The 27,172-nt window shown below is 42.7% G+C and overlaps 2 protein-coding genes across 5 annotated transcripts in view; one reads left to right on the forward strand and one right to left on the reverse strand.

Moving 5' to 3' along the window:
* The first annotated feature begins 211 nt into the window (after positions 1 to 211).
* COCH (cochlin) lies at positions 212 to 11,956 on the forward strand. Of its 2 annotated transcripts, XM_058666301.1 has the most exons (12): positions 212 to 327; positions 695 to 751; positions 836 to 886; positions 2,684 to 2,840; positions 3,488 to 3,621; positions 4,082 to 4,144; positions 4,796 to 4,840; positions 4,927 to 5,074; positions 7,683 to 7,786; positions 8,652 to 8,878; positions 9,053 to 9,569; positions 11,446 to 11,956. In XM_058666301.1, exons 2-12 carry the CDS (start codon positions 718 to 720, stop codon positions 11,619 to 11,621), a joined length of 1,656 nt encoding a protein of 551 aa, XP_058522284.1. In that variant the 5' UTR covers positions 212 to 327; positions 695 to 717; the 3' UTR covers positions 11,622 to 11,956. The 2 variants fall into 2 exon arrangements, with proteins under 2 accessions (XP_058522284.1, XP_058522285.1); XM_058666302.1 differs by lacking the exon at positions 4,082 to 4,144 and having other exon boundaries at positions 11,446 to 11,621.
* Positions 11,356 to 27,172, reverse strand: part of STRN3 (striatin 3) — a 101,250-nt gene continuing 85,433 nt past the window's right edge. For 2 of the 3 annotated variants that reach the window (XM_004584739.3, XM_058666299.1), the window contains 4 exons: positions 26,688 to 26,828; positions 22,529 to 22,636; positions 17,107 to 17,193; positions 15,474 to 17,032 (listed from right to left, as the gene is read on the reverse strand). In XM_004584739.3, the coding sequence (XP_004584796.1) occupies positions 16,863 to 17,032; positions 17,107 to 17,193; positions 22,529 to 22,636; positions 26,688 to 26,828 (506 nt within the window). In that variant the 3' untranslated portion in view covers positions 15,474 to 16,862. Of the gene's footprint in view, positions 11,639 to 15,473; positions 17,033 to 17,106; positions 17,194 to 22,528; positions 22,637 to 26,687; positions 26,829 to 27,172 lie in introns of those variants that run through there. The other variant, XR_009245634.1, reaches the window with a different exon arrangement.

Raw genomic sequence — 27,172 nt, forward strand, 5'->3', positions numbered from 1 at the left:
CGGCCTCCTCTCCCGGGCCTCCCACGCTCGCTCCGAGCTCGTGCTGCCCGAGCCCGCGGGGCCTCCCCAGGGAGGGGCGCGGCTCGCAGGTGGCCGAGGCGCGCCGCGGGGGTGGCGCCTGCGCGCCGGCCTCCCCCGGGGTGGGCTGGCCGCGGGGGAGGGGCGGACGGCGCCGCCAGGCCTGGGGCCTCCGGCTCCCCGCGCCCCCCGCGCCCCCCGCGCCCCCCGCGCCCCCCGCGCAGTGCTCATGCGCGCTGCCCGGCCTTTATAGCGGCCCCGGGAGCAGCGCTGGCGGCACTCGGGCGCAGCCGTGCGCATCCCACGCAGGTGTGGAGCCCCGGCCGCGGTCACGGGCGCGCAACGCCCCGGAGCCTGCCTGTTCGTGTCTGGTGGCCCTTTCTCGGTCACTCGCTCCGGGGTTGTCTGTCCGTCTTGGGGCAGGCGCGCCGTCTCTCTGTCTCTCTCTTTCTCTCGGTGCGGTCCCGGGTTGCACCTGGATTTGCAGCCGGGGCGCAGCATTGCCACATCCCAAGGGGTATTAGCCCCAAAGCCGCGGCTGCTGCTTCTCGTCCCTCGCTCCCCTGGACCGCCCGTGGGCTTGTGAGAGCTGCGGGACCTCGGAGGAGGGGTGGGCATTGCGGGGCCTCGGCTCCCCACAATCCCCAGCCTTCCGCACCTTCTCGCTCTCTCCCAGGTCCGCACCGCTGCTGTCCCACCATGTCTGCAGCCTGGCTCCCGGCTCTCTGCCTCGGTGGGTAGACGTCCTAGGCACCCCTTCCGCTCTCGCACAGCCCGGTGGAGCTGCCGCCAGCGCTCGCTCTCCCTCTCTTGGCAGGTGTGTGTCTGCTGCTGCCGCTGCCGAAGCCCGCGGACAGCGAGGGAACCGGTGAGTCGCGCGGTTCCTGGGGTCGAGGCAGTTGCGATCAGGCCCCCTGAACCCTGGCCGGGGGTCCCAGAGCTGGAGGGTGCGGAGCGGGGAGCACTGTAGCTTCCTGTGGCTTGCTGTGGCTTCCCCGCTTCGCACGCCGGGCATTCCCGACTGGGACCCGGCGATCGTCGTTGGTGAGACAAGCGCGCGTACCCCGTGTGCACGCACCACCCAGGATCGGTGCCGCCGCGCCCAGGGGTGAAGAGAAGCTTTGCAGAACCGAACTGGGGCTATTGGTCTTCCGGGAAGGGGCGAGGTTCCCGTCGTTCGGCTCACCTTGGTGGGCACGCTAGCTGTGTTCCCAGATGTAACCCCTGATTTAAAAGCCGCCGTCTCCGTGCCAGTTGGCGTTGGGGAAAGTCTCAAAACGAGTTTGTTCCACGTGTCCGCTTGCGGGTGTGTGGTTCGGTGTGTTTTCTTTCTGTAAGGTAAGACGCACATTCTTGTGTTAAAGCCATCGTTTTCCTGGGATGTGGGACGGGGTAAGTGCTGCGGCAGAGTGCACTTCTTACGCTGTGCAGCGAGAGGCAGGTGGGGCCACCTATGCCACCAGTGGAGGCACATGGGTAGCAGGTGTGAGGCCAGTGTGGGGATCAGGATTGTACATTTCCCGGCTGACAGTGGGTTTCAGAGCCAAAGACCAGACAGTACGTGGCACCCTCTCCCTCCACCACCCCTCCCACCAGGGACATGCCCAGGCAGGGTCCAGCTCGGCACATATCTGGGGGCAGTGTGGCCAGACAGCATCCCCCTGTCTTGGGGCAAAGTGAGGAGTTTGTTGGAAGCATCTGTCTGGACAAGGTCTGGGTGGCCAGAGTTTCCTGTGTTTGGGAAATTGAACTTCATGGTCTTTGTTCAGTTTAATATCCACAGGACTGTGATAGAGGGACCTGCTATGCTGGCCCACAGCTCGTTCTGCTCGTGGCCAACAGATTATCTTTGTCATAACGAATTTGATTCTTTACTAGGCAGGCTGACTGGAAACTTGGAAAAATGATCTGTGCTTTCTCAAAATGTTTGCGCTGCTGTATGTGTCTTTGGGGGCACATTTGGCACAGAGATGATCAGGTTTAAAGAAGATAAAAATACTCCTCTCTGGAGGGCCCTAACTTCCCCAGATTCTTGCCACCAGGGAGTTGCAGAATGTTTCTCAGGCAAGTTTACTCCATGGCTTTCATTTCCTCATCTGTAAAACGGAGGGACTGAATTGGAACATCTCTGTGATCTAAATCGGGGTTGTTTTACCGGGTTGCCTACGTCCACATGTTCAGGCTCTGTGTTTGCAGCCTCACTGGGATAATGGTCCTTGGAAGAGAAGGGTAGAGTGGCCAGATGAGGGCATGTGTGGGTGAACATGGACCCCCGAGGCTCAGGCCAGAGCTGCCATCCTCGCCACCCACGGCTGTGTGCTCAGTGTCGTCATAGTTGAGATTTATATCTTTCTGGGATGAGAGAGTAAAATATCCACCGGCTTTTTTTTTTTTTTCTGGACCTGATTGATTTATAAGCATCTATTTCCAAACCGATGAAGTAAGGCCTGGGAAAATTCTCCCATTGAGGTGTTGAGAGTGGTTAGGGGGCCAGTTTCAATTGGAAAACCATCCGTTGGCTGGTGAAGCCCTGGAATGATATGGAAGAGCACAGAAACCCTTACTCTTGGTGGAGATACGGAATTCAGGGCAGGGCAATCTGGCTCTCTTTCTTCTGATGCGGGAACATGGCGTGTTCTGCCCCTCCTCCCCGCTTTCTCTGCAGTTCCCGTGGCAATCACATGCTCTACACGGGGCTTGGACATCAGGAAGGACAAGGTGGACGTGCTGTGTCCTGCGGGCTGCCCCCTGGAGGAATTCTCTGTGTTTGGGAACATAGTTTATGCTTCTGTGTCCAGCATCTGTGGGGCAGCTATCCACAGGTAAGGCCAAGCCTGCCTCAGAGAGAAGGGCGTGCTCTGTGGTCCCCCTCTGCACCACAGCCATTTGGAACCCCTTCCTCGTTGCTCCTTCCCTTGCCAGCTCTGGCCTTACAAGAGGGATCCATTTTAAAAGTTTTCCTGGATATTCTTGAAACAGCAAATACACCAGGGAAGATTTCTGATAGTCCAGCCGCTTTTCTTCCTGTGAATGCCATTTTTCTCTGACTTTTTACTGTGTGCCAACCATTTTTTTAAACTTCTGCTGCCATTCTACAACATGGGCACAGACGAGGAAGGTGAACCCGGAGATTGCCAGATACCTTGCCCCAGGTCTCGGTTGTCAGCCAGTCCCATGCCATCAAAGGCAAATGTCACTAGCATGTACTTTTGTAGAAGACCGTCGCAGGACAGTCTGTGAACCCCTGGTTCCCTGAGCTGCCTGGAATAGATGCTGCCTGTGTATTCTCACCAACAGTGAGAAGTGCAGCATCACAAAGCTGCTTGCCCAGGCAGGTCCTGTCCCTCCAGAAGCTTAGCTATCCCTTAGCTGTCTTCCTGGCTGAACACCGTGGCCCCTTCCTCTTCTTCCCTCCCCGCGGGATGCCCTGGCAGTATGCGTGGCAGCAGCTGTGACTGTTGTGTTGCAGGGGAGTGATCAGCCCTGCTGGGGGACCTGTACGAGTCTATAGCCTTCCTGGCCGAGAAAACTATTCCTCCACAGATGCCAATGGCGTCCGCTCTCAGACGCTTTCCCGATGGTCCGCTTCCTTCACAGTGACAAGTAGGTACAATTACATCGTTCTCATGTTCAGATAAACGCTGTCCTCCCTCCCCCCAGGAATGTTGTTTGCTTTTCTTAGTCCAGCCTCTTTGATGGCAAAACCTGTGATCAAGAAGAGGTCAGCTGCCGTTTAGAATTGGGAGATCAGAGGGATCCAGTACCCCTTCAGGCCAGTTTGGGTGAATGGGGGACGAACGTGCAGGCAGATGATTGCAATAGAAACCTGAATTGTGTGCCGTCAGAACGCCTGAACACTTACCCAGTGACACGAAACTGAAAAACTAGTCAAAAACAAAAAGATAGGGATTCCTTTTGGTTCACTGAACACAGACCACCTGATATTTGCCTCTGTAGTTACCATCACTGTGTTAGGTTTATCAACATGTAGAATCCCGAATTAAACTCCCGGTATTTTGATGATGTAGAAAAGGGAAAGATATGCTTCTATTTATTTTAACAGAAGGCAAAAGTAATGCCCAGGAAGCCACGGGCCGAGCAGTGTCCACAGCACGCCCAGCAACAGGTATGAAATAGGGAACCTGCCTCAGCTGCTTGGCACAGGAAGTTATAAATGCGTTATTGGTAGCTTTCCTTTTGAGAATCAATAGTAAAGAGAAAAAAAGCAGATGTTTATTGGTGTATTATAGACACACCCATTTCATTATATTGCCTTTTTAACATTTTTAATTATAAACTCTGCCACTCTCCTGAAATCCACTTTCCCCCATTTCTTAACTCACATCTAGCGACTTCTTTGATTCCATTTGCTGTCTTACATTCCCATAATTATTTCACTGTAAAACGAATAAAAGCAACTTGCATGGGGCTTTGCAAGAGACAGGTAGGGGTCCTCTGTTCTAAACCTTGGCAAGTGCTAAAGCCAAATTAGTGGAGAACATTAGGGCATAACTGAGTTTCTGAATTTGATTCAATGGTGGGTCTGGGATGTTAAACCCTGGATTAAAGGCAAATACCAAGTATATGGGCTGATTAGTGTCCTCAGAAGATTCTTTATTGGAGCATCACTCCCTTCATCCAGAAAACCATGAGAATATGAATTTTTCTTCCACAAGTCCTAAAAAATAACACTGCTTGTCAAGAGCTTTTCCTGACCTGGGCTGCTCTCTAAGGAAACTGTCTCTTTGACTCACACCAAGTGTTGCCATTGTTTCAGGGAAACGACTAAAGAAAACTCCAGAGAAGAAAACGGGTAATAAAGGTAAGGACCCAAACACGCATTCAGGAAAGTGGCATTTCTCCCTGTCTCCTCTCGAGTCCTAACCAAAGGCTCATCTGTGTGTCCAGACTGCAAAGCAGACATTGCATTTCTGATCGATGGAAGCTTTAATATTGGGCAGCGCCGATTTAACCTGCAGAAGAACTTTGTTGGGAAAGTGGCTCTGATGTTGGGAATTGGGACCGAAGGACCACACGTGGGCCTTGTTCAAGCCAGGTACCCACCTTGTTGAAATGGGAGAAGACTTGAGTGATGTCTTGAGTAGTAAATTAGCCATCCTTTTAGTAGGTACACTGTTTCAGTTCAACATAACCATATTGAGTTTTGGTAAGCTGGATCCCTAAGATAGGCATTCAGGGTTGAAGTCCGCATGAGTGGGCCTAGTCAGTTTTCATTCTGGAGTGACAAAATTCAGAGAATTCTCTGCTAGCTCTAATGAGGACTGGAGGTAGACTGAGGGATTCCATGGTTGACATTGTCATCATAGCCCGCACACTCCGTTAGGTTACCAAGTTCCCTTTGCAGAAAGAGAATAATGCAGTGATATATCTGTTCTTCCCCTTCTGTCATGATTTTTAATTACATTTTATTCATTTAAAAATATTCACTGAAAAAAGGGCCCAGTGCGTTAGCGTAGTGGTTAAAGTCCTTGCCTTGCACACCCAGGATCCCATGTAGGCACCAGTTCTAGTCCCGGCAGCTCCACTTCCCATCCAGCTCCCTGCTTGTGGCCTGGGAAAGCAGTGGAGGATGGCCCAAAGCTTTTAAATATATAAAAAAAAATTAAAAATAACGAAAAAATATTCACTGATGGCTTTTCAAATTGGAATATGTTTGTTGTGGACATCTTGAAAAATACAAAGAAAGCATATTTTCCAAACATACATCCTGTAGCTAATCACTGTAAAATTTTTTACTTCAAAATTTTTTATTTTTGGAACAGACTTACAGAGGAGACAGAGATCCATCTTCCATCTGCTGATTCACGCAAATGGACACAAGGGTGGAGCCAGGCCTCTGAAGCCAGGAGCTTTTTCTGTGTCTCTCACATGGGGCGGGCTCAAGGCCTTGGGCCATCCTCTGCTGCTTTCCCAGGCCACAAGCAGGGAGCTGGATCAGAGAGGAGCAGCAGGCCTGGCTCAACTGCCTAGTGGCTAAATCCTCGTCTTACATATACCGGGATCCTATATAGGTACGGATTTGTGTCCTGGCGGCTCCACTTCCCATCCAGCTCCCTCTTGTGGCCTGGGAAAGCAGTAGAGGATGGCCCAAAGCCTTGGGACCCTGCACCTGTATAGGAGCCCTTGAAGAAGCTCCAGCCATTGTGGCCACTTGGGAAGTGAACCAGCAGACGGAAGATCTTTCTTCGTCTCCCCTTCTCTCTATACATCTGCCTTTCCAATAAAATAAATAAATCTAAAAAAAAAAAAAAAAAGGCAGCAGCTGGAACCTGAATCAGCTACATGGGATGCTGGTTCCGTAGCTGGAGGCTTAGCCTATTATATCATAGTGCCAATCCCTTCTTTCCAGTTGTTTAATATTTGACTATGTATGTGCTTTTCAAAAGCCTAGGCTATAAAAATGTCTTCTGTCCTATTTTTATCTCTAAACTTAGTATTGTGACCATTTTCTAATCACAATTATTCACCCAAAATGATGTTTCATAACTGTGCTTTGAATGATTGTTTCTTATTATCCTATTGCTTTTTCACCATGATCCCAATTACCTCAGTGCACTGGGCCCCAGTTTCTGCAGTTATTACTGGAATAAAAATAATCTAATAAAGTTATGGGATTATACATGATCTATGCATTTAATGCATTAGTCACAATATACTAAATCCATGTTTTAGCAATTGTTCTTGTTATGTTTCTAAAATAGCCCCAAGAAACAAGTGCACAGGTACGAATGCAATGGCTTGTGCTTACTTCAGCAGCACGTAATACTAAACTCGGAAAGAATACAATGCTTTGACTGGCTATATGCCAAGGAATTAAGAAACAAAGCTGGATATTGAAAACTTGACTTTTCACAGTATACATACATGTATTGAAACATCACATGATACCCCCATTTTACATGTTTGTTTTTACTTATTTCTCTTTATTTGAAAGAATGATGAGTAACCTCCCTTCAGTCACTTTGCTCCCTAAATGCCTACAATAGCTGGGGCTGGGCGAGACCCAGGCCAGGAGCCAGGAACTGCATCTGCAACCCCTGTGTCGATGGAGTGGATTTAAACACGCGAGCCATCGCCTGCTGCCTCCCAGGGTGCACATGACCAGAAAGCTGAATGGGAAGCAGAGTAGCCAGGACCTGAACCAGGCACTTCAAAATGGGATGTGGATATCTCTGGCAGCAACGTAACCCACTGGACCAATATTTGAAACATAAAAAAGTTTAAGCATTGAAAAAAGAAAGCATTGCAGGGCCCAGCGTGGTAGCCTAGCAACTAAAGTCCTTACCTTGCACGCGCCAGGATCCCATATGGGCGTTGATTTGTGTCCCGGCAGCTCCACTTCCCATCCAGCTCCCTGCTTGTGGCCTGGGAAAGCAGTCAAGGACGGCCCAAACCCTTGGAATCTTGTACCCATGTGGGAGACCCATAAGGGGCTCTGGGCTCCTCACTTCAGATCGGCGCAGCTCTGGCTGTTGTAGTCACTTGGGGAGTGAATCATCAAATGGAAGATCTTCCTCTCTGTCTTTCCTCCTCTCTGTATATCTGCTTTCCGATAAAAAATAAATCTTTTAAAAAAAACCCAGCACTGCAGCATGTTTGCCTTTCCGATACACCATGGGTAACATTCTGTTTGTTTTTCTTAGTGAGCATCCTAAAATAGAATTTTACTTGAAAAATTTTACAACAGCCAAAGATGTTTTGTTTGCCATAAAGGAAGTAGGTTTCAGAGGCGGTAATTCCAATACAGGTAAGTAGACTTTGACACTCTGCATGTCATGTTGGAGATGGTTATCCATGATTAACATTTAAGGCAGTATTATGCTACTTTTATATAACTTTTTAATTTATTTTGTTGGGGGTGGAGGGACAAGCAAATAAGAGTACATTCTCCCATCTGCTGGTTAACTCTAAAGTATCTAGAACAGCTGGGACTGGCCAAGCTAAAGCCAGGAGCTGGGAACTTAATCCAGGTCTCCTATGTTGGTGGCAGGGCCATAGCTTGTAGCCTCCCAGGGTACCTGTTAGCAGGAAGCTGGGAGAGATGAGCCAGAAGCCACACCTAGGTTCTCAGTACACGATGTGCACCGCCCCTGTGAGTCTTAATCGCTGGCCTTATATAAGAGCTATGTTATATAAGCAAGTAACTGGACTCTTCCTTCTCATACAGACATTTTGGCTATACCTGCATTTGATCATCCGAGATACTTAGTGTGTGATGGAAAGTATACCAAAAGGTTGACGGATTGTATAATCCTTGTTAAGATAGGTAGATGACACTTTAGAGAAGTTTAGCAACAGTGCAGAGATCATGAGTTGCCTAACGAATGCAGATGTGGCCAGAAGAATTAGAGAAGCACCCCTGACCCTCTCAGACATGGTCTCTGAGCAGTCAGCAGCGTGCTGCAAAGAGCACACGTACTGGAGTCAGCTCCGTGATTTTCTCAGTGACTGATGGGAGGTAGGGAGGTGTGAGGCTCCTGGGAGGTGGAAGGGGAAGTTGTGTGGGTCATCATCAAATGCAGCTAGTTGCATTTAACTGGCATCGTGTTGCTATGGGGAGTGAGAAATGTGACTGGAGCAGTGATAAACACATTTGCCTTCTTCAAACCTAGGAAAAGCACTGAAACATACTGCTCAGAAATTCTTCACACCAGAGACTGGAGTGAGGAAAGGGATCCCCAAAGTGGTGGTGGTCTTCATTGACGGCTGGCCTTCTGATGACATTGAAGAGGCAGGCATTGTGGCCAGAGAGTTTGGTGTCAACGTATTTATAGTTTCTGTGGCCAGACCTACCCCTGAAGAACTGGGGATGGTTCAGGATGTCGCATTTGTCGATAAGGTAATGTGGTGGGGGTTGTCTTTGGTGTGGTGCCAGACATTCGGTTTTAGACCTCCAAGCGTTGTGCTCGCTGGCCCATACCTCAGCTAGCTTTGGATGTTTGAGATTGTTGTTAACAATTTTCACAATAGGACACTTGAGCCCTCCGGGAATCTTCTGTGTCTCCCCCATTAGGCTGTCTGTCGGAACAATGGCTTCTTCTCTTACCACATGCCCAACTGGTTTGGCACCACCAAGTACGTAAAGCCTCTGGTGCAGAAGCTCTGCACTCACGAGCAGATGATGTGCAGCAAGACCTGCTATAACTCCGTCAACATTGCTTTTCTCATTGATGGCTCCAGCAGCGTGGGGGAGAGCAATTTCCGCCTCATGCTCGAGTTTGTTTCCAACATAGCCAAGACTTTTGAAATCTCGGACATTGGTGCCAAAATAGCTGCCGTCCAGTTCACTTATGACCAGCGCACAGAATTCAGTTTCACTGACTACAGCACCAAAGAAAATGTGCTAGCTGTTATCAGAAACATCCGCTACATGAGTGGTGGCACAGCTACCGGGGATGCCATCTCCTTTACTGTCAGAAACGTGTTTGGGCCCGTGAGGGACAGCCCCAACAAGAACTTCTTGGTCATCGTCACAGATGGGCAGTCCTATGACGACGTCCGAGGCCCCGCTGCTGCCGCGCATGATGCAGGTAAGGCTCTTGTCTTTGGTATGAGAAGGGAATTGGGAAGGTTCGGTAAATTTAAAGCATAAATGAAAGCTTCCATTTTACTGAACAAACACTTGCAGTGTGGTGGTCAGTTATTGTTACATTGGCAGAACAGCCCTACTGATCTCCTCCTACAGAAATAAAGCAAGATAACACAGTGTCAATATAAATGGCAGAGTCAAGACTTAAACGCAGGCATTGTGGCTAAAGGCAGTGCTGCTCAGCACTTGTTGGCAGGCTTGCTGACAAAGTGCATCACATGTACTCGGGTTCAGCTCAAAGTTGGAATATAGCCGCAAACCATCACAGGCTACCACAGCCTCCCTGTAACCCTTTATTTGAGGGAAGTTTTCAGTCTGGCATGTTTTCTAATTTGACAAAACCTGCAATAAAAGCTTTAATCTCACTTGTCCAAGGCTTTGTTCTGAAGATGTCAGCATGAGGTGTTGCTGAAAACAAGGGCCTAAATCAGCAGAGGTGCCCTTTCTGATGCAGCCAGGGGCTCAGGAGGAAGGAACCAACAGCCCTGCCCTTCTCTGTCCTCTGTGTACTTCCTTCCCCCAATTCCCAGGGACATATTTCTTTTTCTGCCTACTATGGCTTCTGCCAGTATATTTATACATCATTTTTGTAATTATTAAAGAAATACTGTTTTCATTAAGCAGGAAAGAGAATTCATATAGTAATTTAAGCTGGTTTTCTGGACTGCTTTGTATATATCAGTGAAGATCTGCTTAGTGTCAGTCATATCCTTAAAACTGATACAGTCACCATTATTGTATTCAGGCCAAAGTGACAAATATTTTCTGTGATTCAACTTCAGGAAGTTGGGGCCACAGTAAGTTTCTTGGAAATTATCCCTTAGTGGTAGCAAAAAGTTAGCAAAGCCAGAAAGCAGGGGGGTTTTAGGACGAGGTCATAACTGACTGTTACAGTGTTGGGCGTGAGCTGAACTAGGAGAATCAGAAAAGACCTGAAAACTGAGGCGGGGGTAGGGGGGTGAGGAAGGAAAATACATTTTTGTGTTGGGGGCAAGTGTGGAGGTGAATAGGAACCATTTCAAGTAGATTTACATAATTCAAATCCACAACTTGGGTCACTGTACATTTCCCAAAGGGGAATGTATCTGTGGTAGTGGGGAACTAGCTGTTTCAGAAACAAAAAGTTAAAAGGAATTTCCTCCAGCAGTTTGAAGATTGGGATTGAAGTGAATCCAGCTAATGATATTACCATCCTAGGCAAATCGCAGTTGTACTACAACACTTCTGCTAACTTGAGCCAATCCAGTTGCAATGCATGAGCATCAGATTTTTGCTTTGGAAACAGGCCACTTCAGATCGTTGGGCGATTAAAATGGAAGTGTTTGGATTATTATCCATATGGGGCCTCGCCACATTCCTGAGACAGTGTAACCTTCTGTAACTGGTTGCTGTACCACAATGTTTAATTGCAGCGATAGGCAGGAGGACTTCCTGCTTATCTCAAATAGGGACATTTTCGTCATGTAGGTTTGCTGCAACATCTTTTTGTCATAGAGTACTGTGTCAGGTTCAGGATTACTACCATGCTAGGTGCATTCTCTCATAGATTATACTGAACTCAAATACTTTCTAACAGTGAATATATAATTTCTATGTTTCTGTGATGGTAGGGTTGCTGGTTTTGACCAAACAGCTGAGCTACTTTGGATACCAGGACTGTAAAAACCTAAAATTCAGTACAGGGGATTTAATTCTTCAGATATTACTGAGCAGTTTTCTCTGTGACTCTGTGCTAATACAGAAATAATATATATACACATCCTTTTTGATATAAGCTGGAACTGGTTTTAATTCATTTAAAAATATTTCCATTGCAGGAATCACCATCTTCTCAGTAGGAGTGGCTTGGGCTCCTCTGGATGACCTGAAAGATATGGCCTCTAAACCGAAGGAATCACATGCCTTCTTCACAAGAGAGTTCACAGGATTAGAGCCGATTGTTTCTGATGTCATTAGAGGCATCTGTAGAGATTTCTTAGAATCCCAGCAATAATAGTAACATTTTGACAACTGAAAGAAAAAGTGCAAGAGGACCTAATGTATAAATTGTATTCACGTAATACTGAAATACTGTAGCATACTAGGGTCAGATACAAAACTATTGAAGAAGTCAACAGCTATTTTAAGCACATAAGCATTCATTTAAAGCTACTGCTTTCTAATTATAACTGTTAGAAAGGCTCTGCTGTGGCTTCATAATCGTGACAGACTCAGGAGAGGAAATATTGTGGATTAAAGTCCTAACCAGTACTCAGATGCCTATTAAATGTATAAATAGCAAATCCCATAGCTCAATAAAAGAAACCTGGTACTTAGACCAAAAGCAAATTTCCTGCTGTTAATCATTCTATATTGACTCCTTAAGAAAAAGCAGAAAATTTTAACAGCTTTTTAACATAGTTTCAATATGCTGACCCAAGTGGATATTTTCTCAAAACTAATAGTAGATACTGTTACTTCACATACTGAAGCTTGATAAGTGCGGTTGCTGTGCTATGAAAAGGAATATGTGTCAAGCTGCCATTGTGGTCTGTTTTCATAACTCATGATCAAAAACACCACGAGACAGCAGGACTGCTAATCATTTTTCCATTTAGATCCTTACTTTTGTATGTATATAGATATATGTGGCTTGTACTTAAAAGTCATCCAAACACTGAAAACAACTGGTAACGGCTTTACTTAATGCTTATGCCTTTAAAAAGATACATTTCAAACAACAGACCTGCAGAAGAAAAATTGTAATTCGAATTTTTAAGCAATAAAACTGCTAGTAACTATTAATTCTAAGATGCCTTATTTACAATTGCTAGAATTCCCAGGATACAGAAAAAACTTTTAGTGTGCTTTAATTCATGGAAACACTAATCTGAATCTTTTTAGCCCTACACAAAACTTAGTTTTCTTCAGTTAATGAATGTCCACTGTTCAGATTATAAACACTGAAGAAACAACACTGAAACTGCTGGCACAAGCCGTGGGTGACTGGCTCACCACGTCTTCCTCAGCCCACGTTGCCTGCCTGCCTTAGAGAGACTGTATCTCCTACCACCCCGATATCTCACCTGTGCACCAGACCCTCTCTTCAAACATGTTACTGATGGAGCTGGCTTAAAAAAGGGCAAAACTAGTATTGCCTTTGACACCAGTAATTTTGATGGAATTGACAAAATAACCTCCCTTTTCTCCCCTTCATAAAAAATGTAAATGTTTTTCATCTAATAAGGTTTCACTGGAATCTGATGTTCCCCCCGTAACAGAACACAAATTTTCAGCTAGTTGTACCATCCCTTAATAAGATACTAACCTTTAATGAAAACCCAGCTTTCTGAAATTAGGCCTTTTAGTTTATAATTTTATAAAGGAGAGGGTTCCTCCCCCCTCCCCCAAGGTTTATTTATTTTTACTGGAAAGGCAGATTCACAGAGAGGAGAGACAAACAGAAGATCTCTCTGCTGGTTCACTCCCCAAATGGCCGCAGCCAGAGCTGAGTTGACCTGGAGCCAGGAACTTCTCCCGGATCTCCCCAAAGGAACCTCGGGGCCATCCTCCACTAGTTTCCCGGGCCACAAGCAGGGAGTTAGATAGCAAGTGAAACAGCCAGGATATGAACTGGCGCCCATACGAGATGCTGCCATGTGAAGGTGAAGATTAGCCAGTTGAGCCATCGCACCAGCCCCTAAGGACAGTTTTCGGGCGTCTAAGGTAACCAGGAAAATCAATACTTTTATTGGCTTGAAGAAAGGAAATCAAGTTCAAGCTACTCCAAGTAATTTCATGAGTAAATAATCAGTATGAGTTAACAACCAAAAGGGGAATTGTCTTTTTTAAGACAATCAAGTTTTAAGAGCTAAGCCACTGCCTGTGGTGCTGGCATCCCATATGGGTGCTGCTGGTTCTTGTGCTGGCTGTTTCGTCTTTGATCCAGCTACCCGGGAAGGCAGCGAAATGAGGTTCAGGGCCTTGTGCCACAGCATCCACATCAGGAGACCCGAAAAGAAGCTCCTGGCTCCTGGACTGGCTCAGCTCTGGCCATTGCAGCCAACTGTGGAGTGAACCAGGTGATAGAAAACCTCCCTCTGTCTCTGTCAAATCTGCCTTTAAAATAAAAAATATATAGTTTTAGCAGGCATTTACCCGAATTTCAAATACAATAGCTTGCTTATAGATTTTACATTTCCTTGGGGGGAGGGAGAAATGTGAGGTCCCATTCGCTGATTTATTCCTCATGTGTCCACAATAGCCAAAGCTGAAAACAGAGGAGTCAGAGCAAAATCCGGGTCCTCCACATGGGCTGTAGGAACCCAGTCAGTTATCATTGCTGCCTCCCAGGATGTACGCCAGCAGGAAGTTGGAGCCAGCAAGCAAACCTAAGTACTCCAAGATGGAATATAGTTGTCTTAACTGCTAGACAAAGATTATACATTAACATATGAATTTTCATGCATTAAACAAGCTACTGGTCTTCAGTGGATTATTTAGTTTGAAACAGAGAAAAGTAACATGAATAAAACATGAAAGAAGAATATAATTACACATTGAGAATAAGTAACATTAACATTTGTAGATAAAATATCCTTAAGCCTTATGTATCAAGTATATTTAATAATCAAATTAATCTACATAATTTGCCACAAATAACAAGTGGAAACATACAAATAGTATGAAAATAAGACATTTTTTGCATCCCTTTAAGTCTTTTCCAAATGTTTAATTTTGTAGAGAAAAATACAACCAAAGTGGGTAAGCAAAAAATAAACATATATACTATTTTTATCCATTTCAATTTTAATACATTCCAAGAGAAGTGAAATTTTATGCATTGCAGTGATAATCACATTTCACTAAACAGTAATGCAATGGGTTGGAATAGCCGCCAGCAACAATACTAGCTTTGGAAGTTTTTAAAATGTTTTTAAGTTTAAAAAAAGATAATGAGGAAAGTGCCCCTTTACTTTGTTCCTTGAGTGTTCAGTTCAAAAAACAAAAACTTGTAAAAATAACAAAAAAATGTTCTGAGAAGCTTTACTGTTTCATTAGCAATGACTGATTGTTACTTGGATTTCTGTTAGATGATAAATTTTCTCACTGTACACACAAAGTAACTTTTTCTAAAGCAGCAGCAGGTATTTAAACAGAATTTTGCACATAATTTTTATGGTGTTTTGAGTCCATATGGGATTCCCTTTAAAGAAAAAAAGGTGATACTACCTATTGCAGTAAAAGGTTTCAACATAATACTTGGTTACTTATATGACAACTCTAATAAATGATGCAGTTTATTCTCTGCTGAAGTTTTCTATGGAAAGTTGTGGTTACAGAGGCTGACCACTACTCTTCATTGAAGTCCACATTTAATAAAGGAATAACATGCCAAAGAAGAGTACTTCAAACTGCATCTCTACATATTCGGGGGGGGGGGGGGGGGGAGAAGTTTTACTTTGAATTGTCTACCTTATTTTAATAGAATACCTTAAAAATTCCCCAAAATGGAGTAAAAATAGGCATTTTAGTTTTATTATTGTTCTAATATTACTAGAATATAAATATGCGGGGAAACGTACAAAAATAAGTATAAAAATGAAGGACTCACTAAGAGATCATCTCCATTTCCTAGTTTAATTATGGAGAGTAAAGTATTGCACTTTATTATTCAACACCAAATGATGTAGCAAACAGTAACATACAGGTACACAATTTAATATTTATTATATGCATTTTATGTACATAATTTTCAACAGCTGTATGTTTGCTATGTGGTACAATCTTAAAAACTGGATGATTCATACACTGTAAAACAGAAACCTTACAAAACTCATCAAATCTTGCAAACTGATCAGAAAAGTTTGGAAGACTAGAAAAAATACTTTATTGTCTTAATCATGCATTACACAAACAAAATCTTTAGTCACACCATAAAATTAAGCACATCTAAAAAAAAACAGGGAAAAACTAGTCTAAACAGATTTCTGTATCCTGATTCAACTATTCTTTGTACCCTATTTGTAATGCAAATAAAATTTTACTCCAAATACTTTTAAACAAGATAGTTTTGTCTGGAATCATGGTGAACCAAGATACTTATCTTGGGGAGAATCACCTTGGTTTGTAACTTAAGCTATAAAATACTCCATTTTTAGTCTATTTTAGACTATTCAAAGAGTTCCAAAATAGATATACAGGTTCCTTTAGCACATTAATAAAAGGATATAAAGACCAACAAAAAGTGAAATAAATAATAGGTCATTAGCAAGATGGATAATCCTTGATAAATAAACTTGTAAATACAGTAAGATGTACAAAATATCACATAGTGATAGGATGCCAAGATTAGTTTTTTTTTTCTTTTAAAGAGTTCCTTTGGAGTATTAAACTCCACTGTTTCATATTAATACACTCAATAGTCCTTGGTTTATGAAGACATTTAGATGACGTTGAAGGTAATTTAGCATCTTTATGGAAGGACTTAGCTGAGCTGTATCAGGCAAAAGGAGGAAAGTAAGTGGTTACAGGGCAGTGGGTCAGCGAGTTCTCTGTTTTGAGGGTGTAGAATGCAGAAAACGTTCATACAATCTTGAGCACTGTAGTGACAGGCTAAATATATAAAAAGACTTATAAAAACTAGAATTTTATCCAAACATTTTGTGCAACTAATGCTAAAATATTTTAAGTTAAATTTTCTTTTTCCTTTTTTTCTTTTTTAAAGCAAAATAAGTTTAAAAGGGAATCTGTGGCATTCAACTGATAAACAAAGGATCACTAAGAGATGAAAAACAGCTACTCTTAGAGCTCACTTCCCCCAACAAGAGCACCACATTCCTAACCCTAAGGCAGCACACAATCCAAAAAAAAGTCTTTTTGTAAGATCAGACTCCACATTGGTTTAAAGACATCTTCAAAAACAAAACAAAACCAACACACACACACACACACACACACACACACACACTCTCACACTCATACACACAACAAAAACATATGCTCAGTTCATACCCAGTACAGGCTACAAATACTGGAGTCCTTTTTTCCTTTTGTCCCATGAAATATAGTAATTAGAGTTAAATTAATGAGCCAGACAGTAAGATGTGATTCCCACCAACTTATACCTGCCCCAGATAGCCTTCAGCAGGCGGATCGCAGGTAGCGTTGAATCAGTAACCTTTTCCGATGGCAGTGATGCAGAGCCTTTTTCTGTCCAAGCAAATCTTTTGCTATGATGTCAGTTTTCACTGATTCACACAAATACTTTGGCAAGGGCATCAGCTCCTGCACTGGCAATATATGCTTTTGAGGGATGGAAAGCAACATCATAAATTGATTCATCCAATTTCTTCCTATGAGCTGTTATTTCTTGCACACAAGTCTTGCTGTCTAAATTCCATAATCTAATAGAACAGTCATGACCTGTAAAAGAACAGTTTGTTACTAACAGTACTTTTACACAGCTTATGGGTAGGTAGTACAAGAAGTTCACTTACTTCCAGACATCAGATAGATTCCATTGGGGTCTACTGCTAGACTTGTAACAGCATCCAAATGAGCTACCATAGAATGGATCATTTTACCTAATACGACAGAGAAGAGATACTAACTTTAGAAATCAGAAGCTACAGTACAGCGTACTAACATTAAACAATTGCTACACCAATACTGTTTTTGCTGTAGTAAAACCTATACCATGGCCTAGCAACTAAAGTCCTCACCTTGAATGCACCGGGATCCCATGTGGGCGCCGGTTCTAATCCCGGCAGCTCCACTTCCCATCCAGCTCCCTGCTTGGGGCCTGGGAGCAGTTGAGGACAGCCCAAAGCCTTGGGACCCTGCACCCGTGTGGGAGACCCCAAGGAAGTTCCTGGCTCCTGGATTGGCTCAGCTCTTGCCATTGCGGCCACTTGGAGAGTGAATCATCGGATGGAAGATCTTTCTCTCTGTCTCTCCTCCTCTCTGTGTATCTGACTTTGTAATGAAAATAAATCTTAAAAAAAAAAACACCTATGCTTCATTAAGCAAAACATAATCCCATCTATTAGTTCTGAAGTCCATTTCGTTCAGTACTCCCATAAAAGAACTCAGAGTATGAAATGATAGATCTTCAGGACAGTAATCTCAAATATTAGAGGCTGAATCAAGTATCCGTCAGTTTTCCCTGAAATGGTCAATTATGACAAAGGATAACACATGATGGTAACTTTAATATTTTATGTTAGAGACATATAGGACATATAAACAAGGTACTCCCACCTGCTAACCACTCCTTAAATGTCTAAAACATCTGGGGTGAACTGAGGAGGAAGCTAGGAGTCTGAACTCCGTCTTGGTATCCCTTGTGATTGACTGGGACTCATATAATAAATGTCTCCTGCTGCCTCCCTGGTGTGCATCAGCAGGAAGCAAAGAGCCAGGACTCAACGCAGGCATCCACTGCTGAGCCAAGCGCCACTTCTGATGCTAGCTTTAATTCGCTGGCCTACTCTGATTTCTCTCCTGAGAACGATCCAGTGTGTCCTAATTTTAATACCTCCTACACCAAGCATGTCTTCTCCAACACTCTATACTTTCCTTCAACAGTGACAGTTTTCCAAGTTTAACTCTAGCACACCCTGCCTGTACCCAAACTCATTCTTGCATTGCTATCTTAGGTGAACCCAGAGTCTACCTTCATCCACAGAGTCACAAAGTCACTACACAGTGTGAATGACTGAAATCATTTAAGCAGTATCCCTGGGACGTACTCCACCCTAGGATGATATCGAGTTGTCATCTCCCATCCCTGAGGTACTGATGCAGCTGGGTTTGCTTGGGAATGACCCTCTCCCCTGCTTTCTCCCCTCCCACCATATACAGAAAGAAAAAAGAAATTAGAAGTAACTGTCCCATCCACTTTCCCCTATTCTTCGACCCTTCCCACCCTGATCAGTGGTCCACATGGGAATGCACCCTTCTCAACTATGCAACATCATAAAAAATAAATTTCTTAAAAAACAATTGTGAGTGACCCCTTAAAAATGTGTAATCCCTTCAAGCAGCCCATTTATACAGACATGTGCAGGCAATACTGGACACTAAGTTGGATACTGGTTAATCAATAGTGTGGATCTTTAGGACATGGAGAGGTAATAAAGATGCATGTAAACCATGGAAGCAAACCTCCTGAGTGTGAATGCTAATCTGGCAACTTTAAACAATTTTTATTTATTTGGAAAGCAAATATGAGTAAGAGAAGGGGGTAGGGCCACACACACACACACATACACACACAGCATGTGTACGTGCACACACGATCAAAATACCTTCCATCTGTGAGTTACTGCACAAATGCTCACAACAGTCAGACTTGCACCAGGCAGGAGCCATGAACCTCTTCCTGCCTCCCAAGTGGGTGGCAGAGAACCAATTACTTGAGTCATCATCAACTGCTGTCTCCCAGGGTGCATATTAGCAGGATGTTGGATCACAGTGGAAGAGAGGACTTTTCTCAGGCAATCCCATATATAATGTGGGTGTCTCAAAAAATGGTTTTTCCCATTGAGCCACAATGCCCACTTCCCACCCTGAAACTTTTATTTATTGTGAAACACTGCAAAAATCATGAAATTTCCTTAAGTTCTTTCAGCTGATGAGAGAAACAAGCATAGTACTATAAACATAAGTATCAGAAAAGAAAATGGGTTGCTATATGCAAGCCACAGACACTTATCTAACACAGAGTAAACAATATAGCACTCATCTGTAGTTTCACAAGGGCACAGGACATTCTGTTTGGTCCTCCAAGCTTCAAGAGCATATTCCATATCTTTCATATCAAGAATATGCCACATATTCAATAGATTTTGCTCAAAAATGACACCAAAACTCAGGACCCTTCTTCCTACAACTCACTTGGATTCTAAAATCATATGATATCTTTCCCTAGAATCATTCATCATCTAAGTTCAAGTACAATATAGATAACTCAAATCTGTGCCCCCTACCAAAATCTCAAAGTCATTAGGCCCTGAAGGTCTCTCGAAAATAAACAGAAAAAGAAATTAAAGTTTTTAAATCATTTGAAGTCAAAAGCTACCAAATAGCACAAAATGTGACTTGATTAACCCAAATTTTGCAAATCTTTGTTCAAGCTTTTTTTTTTTCAAATTTATTTATTATAAAGTCAGATATACAGAGAGGAGGAGAGACAGAGAGGAAGCTCTTCCATTCGATGATTCACTCCCCAAGTGACTGCAATGGCCAGAGTTGAACAGATCCAAAGCCAGGAGCCAGGAACTTCCTTGGGGTCTCCCACGCGGGTGCAGGGTCCCAAAGCTTTGGGCCATCCTCGACTACTTTCCCAGGCCCCAAGCAGGGAACTGGATGGGAAGTGGAGCTGCCGGGATTAGAACCGGCACCCATATGGGATCCTGGCTAGTTCAAGGCGAGGACTTTAGTTGCCAGACCACTGCACTGGGCCATGTTCAAGTTATCATAAGTGGTTTCCCCACAGTATAAACAAAACCCAGTATTATTAACCTCTTCTCCTCTGCAGATGCTAATTTCCTTATCATATATATCCCTTTGGCCTTTTCTCTGAGACACTCCTGCGCAAGTACATGTTCCCTCCACCCTAACTCTGGTTAAAGTATCTTATCCTTTATGTTAAACTTCCTACTGACTTTGCATTTAACAAGGAAAAAAAATTTTTTTTCATCATTTAAGGCAAAATGCAAACCTTCACTCCAGACTCCTTCCTAGCAGAACTCATCTGGAGCCTGTACAACTGAGTCTGTGTCTGCATATCCCTCCCACACGCATATATACCTGCTTCCTACTCCCACCAGATAATAACCTCCTAGAAATGACAACACAGAGAAAACAAAATATAAAACTGTTACATTTCTGCTATCAGAATGATTTACTTATCAAATAGTCACTCAATTTGAATTGTTTTACATTTCTAAATTCAATACTTACCACTCATTTTTCTAAAACACATCTATAACCAAACTTAGTTTATAAACTAGTCTATAAACAAACAGGTAACACTAGCTATGCAGGTAGTCTAGTTTTTCCAGTTTAAAAGAATCCCAATTTTCACATAAAGATTTTTGGGGGAGAACACCTCTCTTGGAAATAATCTATAGCTTAATGTAGCTCAATGTGTTAGAGAAAAGGAATGGAAGACAGAAATGTAGAGGAAGAGCAGGAAATTAATAAGAGAGGAAGGGGGCAGAGTTAAAGACCTGCTTTTTGCTTCTAGTATACCTTCTAAAATCCTGTAACCTTCCCTTACATTAATAAAATTAAGAAATCATTTAGGAAGCACAGAGAATTGAGTCTAAGGCCTGGCTTGGTAGCCTAGTGGCTAAAACCTTTCCTTGCATGCACCAGGATCCATATGGGCACTGGTTCTAATCCTGGCAGCCCCGCTTCCCATTCAGTTCCCCGCCTGTGGCCTGGGAAAGCAGTTGAGGATGGCCCAAAGCCTCGGAACCCTGCAACCACATAGGAGACATGGAAGAAATCCCTGGTTCCTGGCTTCAGATCAGCTCAGCTCCGGCTGTTGTGACCACTTGGGCTGTGAACTATCGACAGAAGGTTTTCCTCTCTGTCTCTCTTCCTTTCTGTATATCTGATTTTCCAATAAAAACAAAATAAACCTTAAAAAAAAAAAAGAATTGAGTCTAGAAGTGAAGACAGTGTATGTAGTACAGACAACTGCAGCCCATATTGGAGGAAGAGTTCTGATTTCACACCTAATTGCAGCTTCCTACTACCGTGTACAGTCTCCATCATCCGTATCAGAGGTCGTTCCCTATTCCTCGCTTCACCCTCCCACAGACCAGGCTACTGTGGGCATTTGGGGGATAAACTAAAAGATCGGAACTAGGTCTGTGTGTCTGCCTTCAGTTCCCAATTTCTCAAATAAATGATAGATTCTTACAGAAAAGCAACAGTAAGGAAATTACCTACAGGCTCCTACAGCACAAGAAGATGCTTGGGCTTCATAAAGAGGCTCAAAGAATTAATTTGATAAGGTGTTAAATTGAGAATATCCACATGAATGTGAATCTTATTTCCTCTGCAATATGTAGACTGTGAATCTCCAATCTGTTCCCAATTTGCTCTAATAACTTATTACATTATATTATAATAACTTATAACATATTACCTATTACGCCAAGAAAGCGTTATCTGTTCAAAAGGATGTTACATGAGCCTCTAAAGACTGAAACTCTGTCGCGTCCTGTATAACCTTCCAAGAGAAACCTACTGTCACTGGCTGATAACTTGTAGCATGAAATAATGCTAAACGTATTTTAGTTTTTTAATTGGAGACCCTTCAATACTGGGTTTTAACTTCTTCTCAAATCTGAAAAGTAAGCAGGCATATTGAGGCTACTGACAGGGAGAACAAGGTCCGCACACACACACACACACACACACACACACACACACTCTTAAATAAGAATTTGATTTGATTTCAATAAAATTATTAAAATTACTAAGTTTCCTTACTAATACTATTAAAGAAATGCAGGGAAGACAAAAAACAACATTCACTATAACATCTGATCCACTGAAAATAGTTTTAAGAACATATCTGAAATGCCAAACACCAGAAAAAGACTACTTTTGCTGTATTATTTTACAATAGAGTATCAATGAAAAAACTCAAATTAAAAAATTTATATTTAACTGACAAGAAGAAATCAACAAACTGCAACATATGTGTACTTAAGAACAAAACTCAATATATATCATAATTGCACTGTTTTAAGTAAAGCAACAAGTTAAAATGTTTCTACTTGCCAATTTCAAAGTCATAACTTCATATGTTAAATCCTTTAGATTAAATGTCTTTAATAAATTTTTAGAATCACCTCCATTTACAATATTATTAACATGAAAAGACAACTTGCTTACCCGTTTTATTGTCAAAAAATTTGATGTGTCTATCTTCATGAGCAGTTATTGTTACAGGAAGTGTGGGATGGCTTACTACCCTATTAATGTGATTAGTGGATTGTAAACCTGAAGAACAAAGGAAGAACACAGGATTAAAACTCAAACCTTCAACTAGAAGATGGATAATGACCTTCTTAGGATAGTGATCATTTCAGTCTTATAAACACTGACAGTCTATAAATAAATCATAAGCATTTATGTTAAGGAAGCAAAAAATTCGTATGTGCTATTTAGACATAAGCAAAAATTAACTCGATGTTATCCACAATAAGATAATATTAAAAAAGAAAAGAGTGTGAAATGAATGGTCATCAAGGATGAGACTGTTGTTTCAATCAGTTTACTCACTTATTTACATAAAAGAAGGAGTACAGAAGCACAGAGAAACTTTCCACCCACGGAAACAGCCAGGACTGGGCTATTCAGTGCTCTCAATGTGGGTGGCAAGAAGAGAAGCAGTTGGCCCATCCTCTGCTGCCTCCCCTGTGCATTAGCAAAAGCCCGGATCCAAAGCATACAGTCATGAGGGTTACACACAGGATAAAGGCAGACTCTAAGCAGTGGCTTAACTTCGCAGACACAACACTCACCCCACAGATGAGCTTTTTTTCTTCCTTACTTGCAAAGCTCGGAAGTTTAAATTAAATGAGAAATTATAGCTTGAAATTATATTTGCTTGTATATAAGAACTTTCACACTAAAACATGTAATATACGGGTAAGAATGTGTGTGTGTTTGTGAGCACTAATGCTACATTGAGAAAAAGATTGAGGAAGCATCCAGAAAGACACAATGACCATAATTTGGGTTTGAGAGTTGACTCTGGAACTTTGTAAATATAAAATAATTTTGCAAAAATATTTACTAAAATAATTAAGAGTAAAATTACACAAGATGACCTTAATTGTGTATCTATTTTGTGGCATAATCACAAAAAAAAAAAAAACCCCAAACTATCAAAGTGACTTTAAACTGCAGCAATAAGATGGCATGTCCTTAGCAAAAACTAGCCTACAGACAACTTTTATATCTGGACTGTCAGTAGTTCTGACATTACTGATACAACTGAAAGTGTGTACTTTTGTACAAGTCAATGAAACATCATTATGTTAATAATGATGACAGGAACCAAGATAAAGCTGAACTTCAACTGGAAGTATTTCACGTAAAAAAAATGCCCATTTCTCTGTTCTGTCCATTGAAAATGATAAAACACAACAATTTCGGGCCCGGCGGCGTGGCCTAGCGGCTAAAGTCCTCGCCTTGAACGCACTGGAATTCCATATGGGCGCCGGTTCTAATCCCGGCAGCTCCACTTCCCATCCAGCTCCCTGCTTGTGGCCTGGGAAAGCAGTTGAGGATGGCCCAATGCTTTGGGACCCTGCACCCGCGTGGGAGACCCGGAGGAGGTTCCAGGTTCCCGGCTTTGGATCGGCGCGCATCGGCCCGTGCGGCTCACTTGGGGAGTGAATCATCAGACGGAAGATCTTCCTCTCTGTCTCTCCTCCTCTCTGTATATCTGGCTGTAATAAAAATGAATAAATCTTTAAAAAAAAAATTCAAAAGCCATGACAATTATGAGGATCAACTCAATAATCCAGCACCCAGAGGGTAGAAACAAACTGTTACTTCCCACTAAGAAAATTGTATCAAAAAAAAAAAAAAAATCTTCATTTCAGATCATAGTATAAATTCAGATCATTTAGTTAATTCAGAAACCAAGAAAGCTATTAACAACTTTCAGGGTCATGTCAAAGGACAAGCATTAACCTGAATGAAGCTGATACTACCTAAGACAAGATAATGTGTTTAGACAGTATCTATAATGAATTGAAATACACCGTGAACTATTAAAACAACATCTAGAAAACTCACCGTTCAACTAGAGAAGATGCCAGTGAAGGACATTACTTTGAAAACTTATAAAAAGAAAAAAATCAATCATCTATATTATATCTTTTTTTAAAATCACTAACTGTAAGGTATTCTTGAGTTACTGATGAGTTTTTCCTTGTTACAAAGCTATTCTAGCTATTAAGTGAAGAAACGTATTGAAAAACGACTTTGAACAATAAATTAATTAATACATTTAGGCAATGATCAAGAATGGAAATGTCACTAAAAAGAAATATCAGACAACATTCACCTCATAAGAGTTCACCAACTACCTATGAAGCAATGATCAAGAATGGAAATGTCACTAAAAAGAAATATCAGACAACATTCACCTCATAAGAGTTCACCAACTACCTATGAAGCAATCTTACACAAAATACTTAAAACCTTAAGGGAAAAAAGCTCTAAGCCTGAATTTGAATAAGTTTCTGTTTTGATGACCAATGGACCAAGAATCCTGTTGAGTGATGCTTCAAAGGTGTCTGATGATGGCTCACAGGCTAATCCTCTGCCTGCCTGGCATCCCATGTGGGCATCATTTTGTATCCGAGCCGCTCCACTTCTCATTCAGCTCCCTATTTATGACCTGGGAAAGCAGTAAACGCTGCCTTGAGTTCTTGCACTCAGCGCCTGTGTGGAAGATCTGGAAGAAGCTCCTGGCTCTGCAATGATGTGGGCAGTGAAATCAGTGGACAGCAGATTTTTCTGTCAACCCTTCTCTCTGTAAATCTGCCTCCCAAATGAAAATAAATAAATCTTTTTTTAAAAAAAGTTCCTACAGAACTGTACCTAGCAAATTCTTTTTTTTTCTTAAGATTTATTTTATTTTTATTACAAAGTCAGATATACAGAGAGGAGGAGAGACAGAGAGGAAGATCTTCTGTCCGATGATTCACTCCGCAAGTGACTGCAATGGCCGGTGCTACGCTGATCCGAAGCCAGGGACCTCTTCCGGGTCTCCCACGCGGGTGCAAGGTTCCAAGGCTTTGGGCCGTCCTCGACTGCTTTTCCAGGCCACAAGCAGGGAGCTGGATGGGAAGTGGAGCTGCCGGGATGAGAACCGGCGCCCACATGGGATCCCGGTGCGTTCAAGGCGAGGACTTTAGCTGTTAGGTCACGCCACTAGGCCCATGTACCTAGCAAATTCTAGAAACTGGGAAACTTAGTAAATGAGGGAATTGCATTAACAACAACAACAAAAAACAAAGAAAACATGAGGTGTAGAAGAAACCCACTGGCACCCACCAACTAATCTCAATGCATAGATCCTACTGAATCTTTAATCACTTATTTATTTTTAAAAATTTATTCTTTTGTTTTATTTGAAAGGCTGAGTTATAGACATAACAGGGGAGGCAGGGGAAACAGAGATTTTCTGTATCATTGGTTCACACCCCAAACAGCTGTAAATAGTTCCCCGGAACGGAGCCAATCCGAAGCCAGGAGCTTCCAGGTCTCCCACATGGCTGCAGGGTTCCAAGACTTTGGGTTGTCCTCAACTGCTTTCCCAGGCCACAAGCAGGGAGTGAATTGGAAGTGGAGCAGCTGTGACATAAACCAGTACTCCTATGGGATGCCAGAAAACAGGTAAAGGCTTGGCCTACTATGCCACAGTGCTGGCTCTGGATCCTTACATAAGAAAAACTAAAACACATATCACATACCATACCTATAATGAGTACAAATTGACTACATTACTACATTACATTTTCCCATGTGCTTCTAGAACAATTTTTACATTATTTCTTTGGATTCATTTTCCACATTGTTGTGTTCACATCCTTTCCTTCACATACCTACCAAAATCCTCGCCTTGCACGCATCAGGATCCCATAAAGGTGCCAGTTCTAATCCTGGCAGCCCCACTTCCCATCCAGCTCCCTGCGTATGGCCTGGAGATCAGCTGAGGACGGCCCAAAGCCTTTAGACCCTGCACCCGCGTGGGAGACCCAGAAGAGGCTCCTGGCTCCTGGCTTCAGATTGGAGCAGCTCCAGCCATTACAACACTTGGGGTGCAAATCATCAGATGGAAGATCTTCCTCTCTGTCTCTCCTCCTCTCTGTATATCTGACTTTCCAATAAAATAAAATAAATCTAAACATAATTTGGAAAAACAGCAGACACAGCCTAAAGCAATGTAATGCAATGAAACTACTTATTTTCTGCCCAGATGCTGTCAACATATGAAAATTAGCAAAAAGAGAAACTCACAAAGACTTACCAGATTCTATCTGTGAGGACAGCATCACCAGTGACTGTGATGTTTCCAAGTCATAAATTACCGCACTACCAGTGTTGAAAGAGGTCACCATATGAGCTGGATCACAGCCGATAAAGTCAACTGAAGTAGGGATTCCATGCTCTGAAAGGAGACCAAATAATAATGTACAATTGTCTGATTTTCTACTTTAAAAAAAGTAAAAATGTCCTCGAAAGTTAATAATGAAAAACAAAGCAAGTATAGTAGGATCATAAGGTAAAAAAAGCAACAATTCTTTGATTATATATGGAATTTTTATTTGTAACACATTTTAGGAAAAATACTAACTACTGGGCTCAACGTAAGGGCACATATAAATCTGTAAAAACTATTTGTTCTCCTATGTATTTTCTTCCAAGGGAGAAAAAAAAAAAATCCTAGGCAAGACTTTTGGCCCACTTGCCCTTCCTATCTTTTACTGTAAAATCACACGAGGGCCCGGCGTG

The sequence above is a fragment of the Ochotona princeps genome, chromosome 6 (genome assembly GCF_030435755.1).
Source record: "Ochotona princeps isolate mOchPri1 chromosome 6, mOchPri1.hap1, whole genome shotgun sequence".
NCBI lineage: Eukaryota > Metazoa > Chordata > Mammalia > Lagomorpha > Ochotonidae > Ochotona > Ochotona princeps.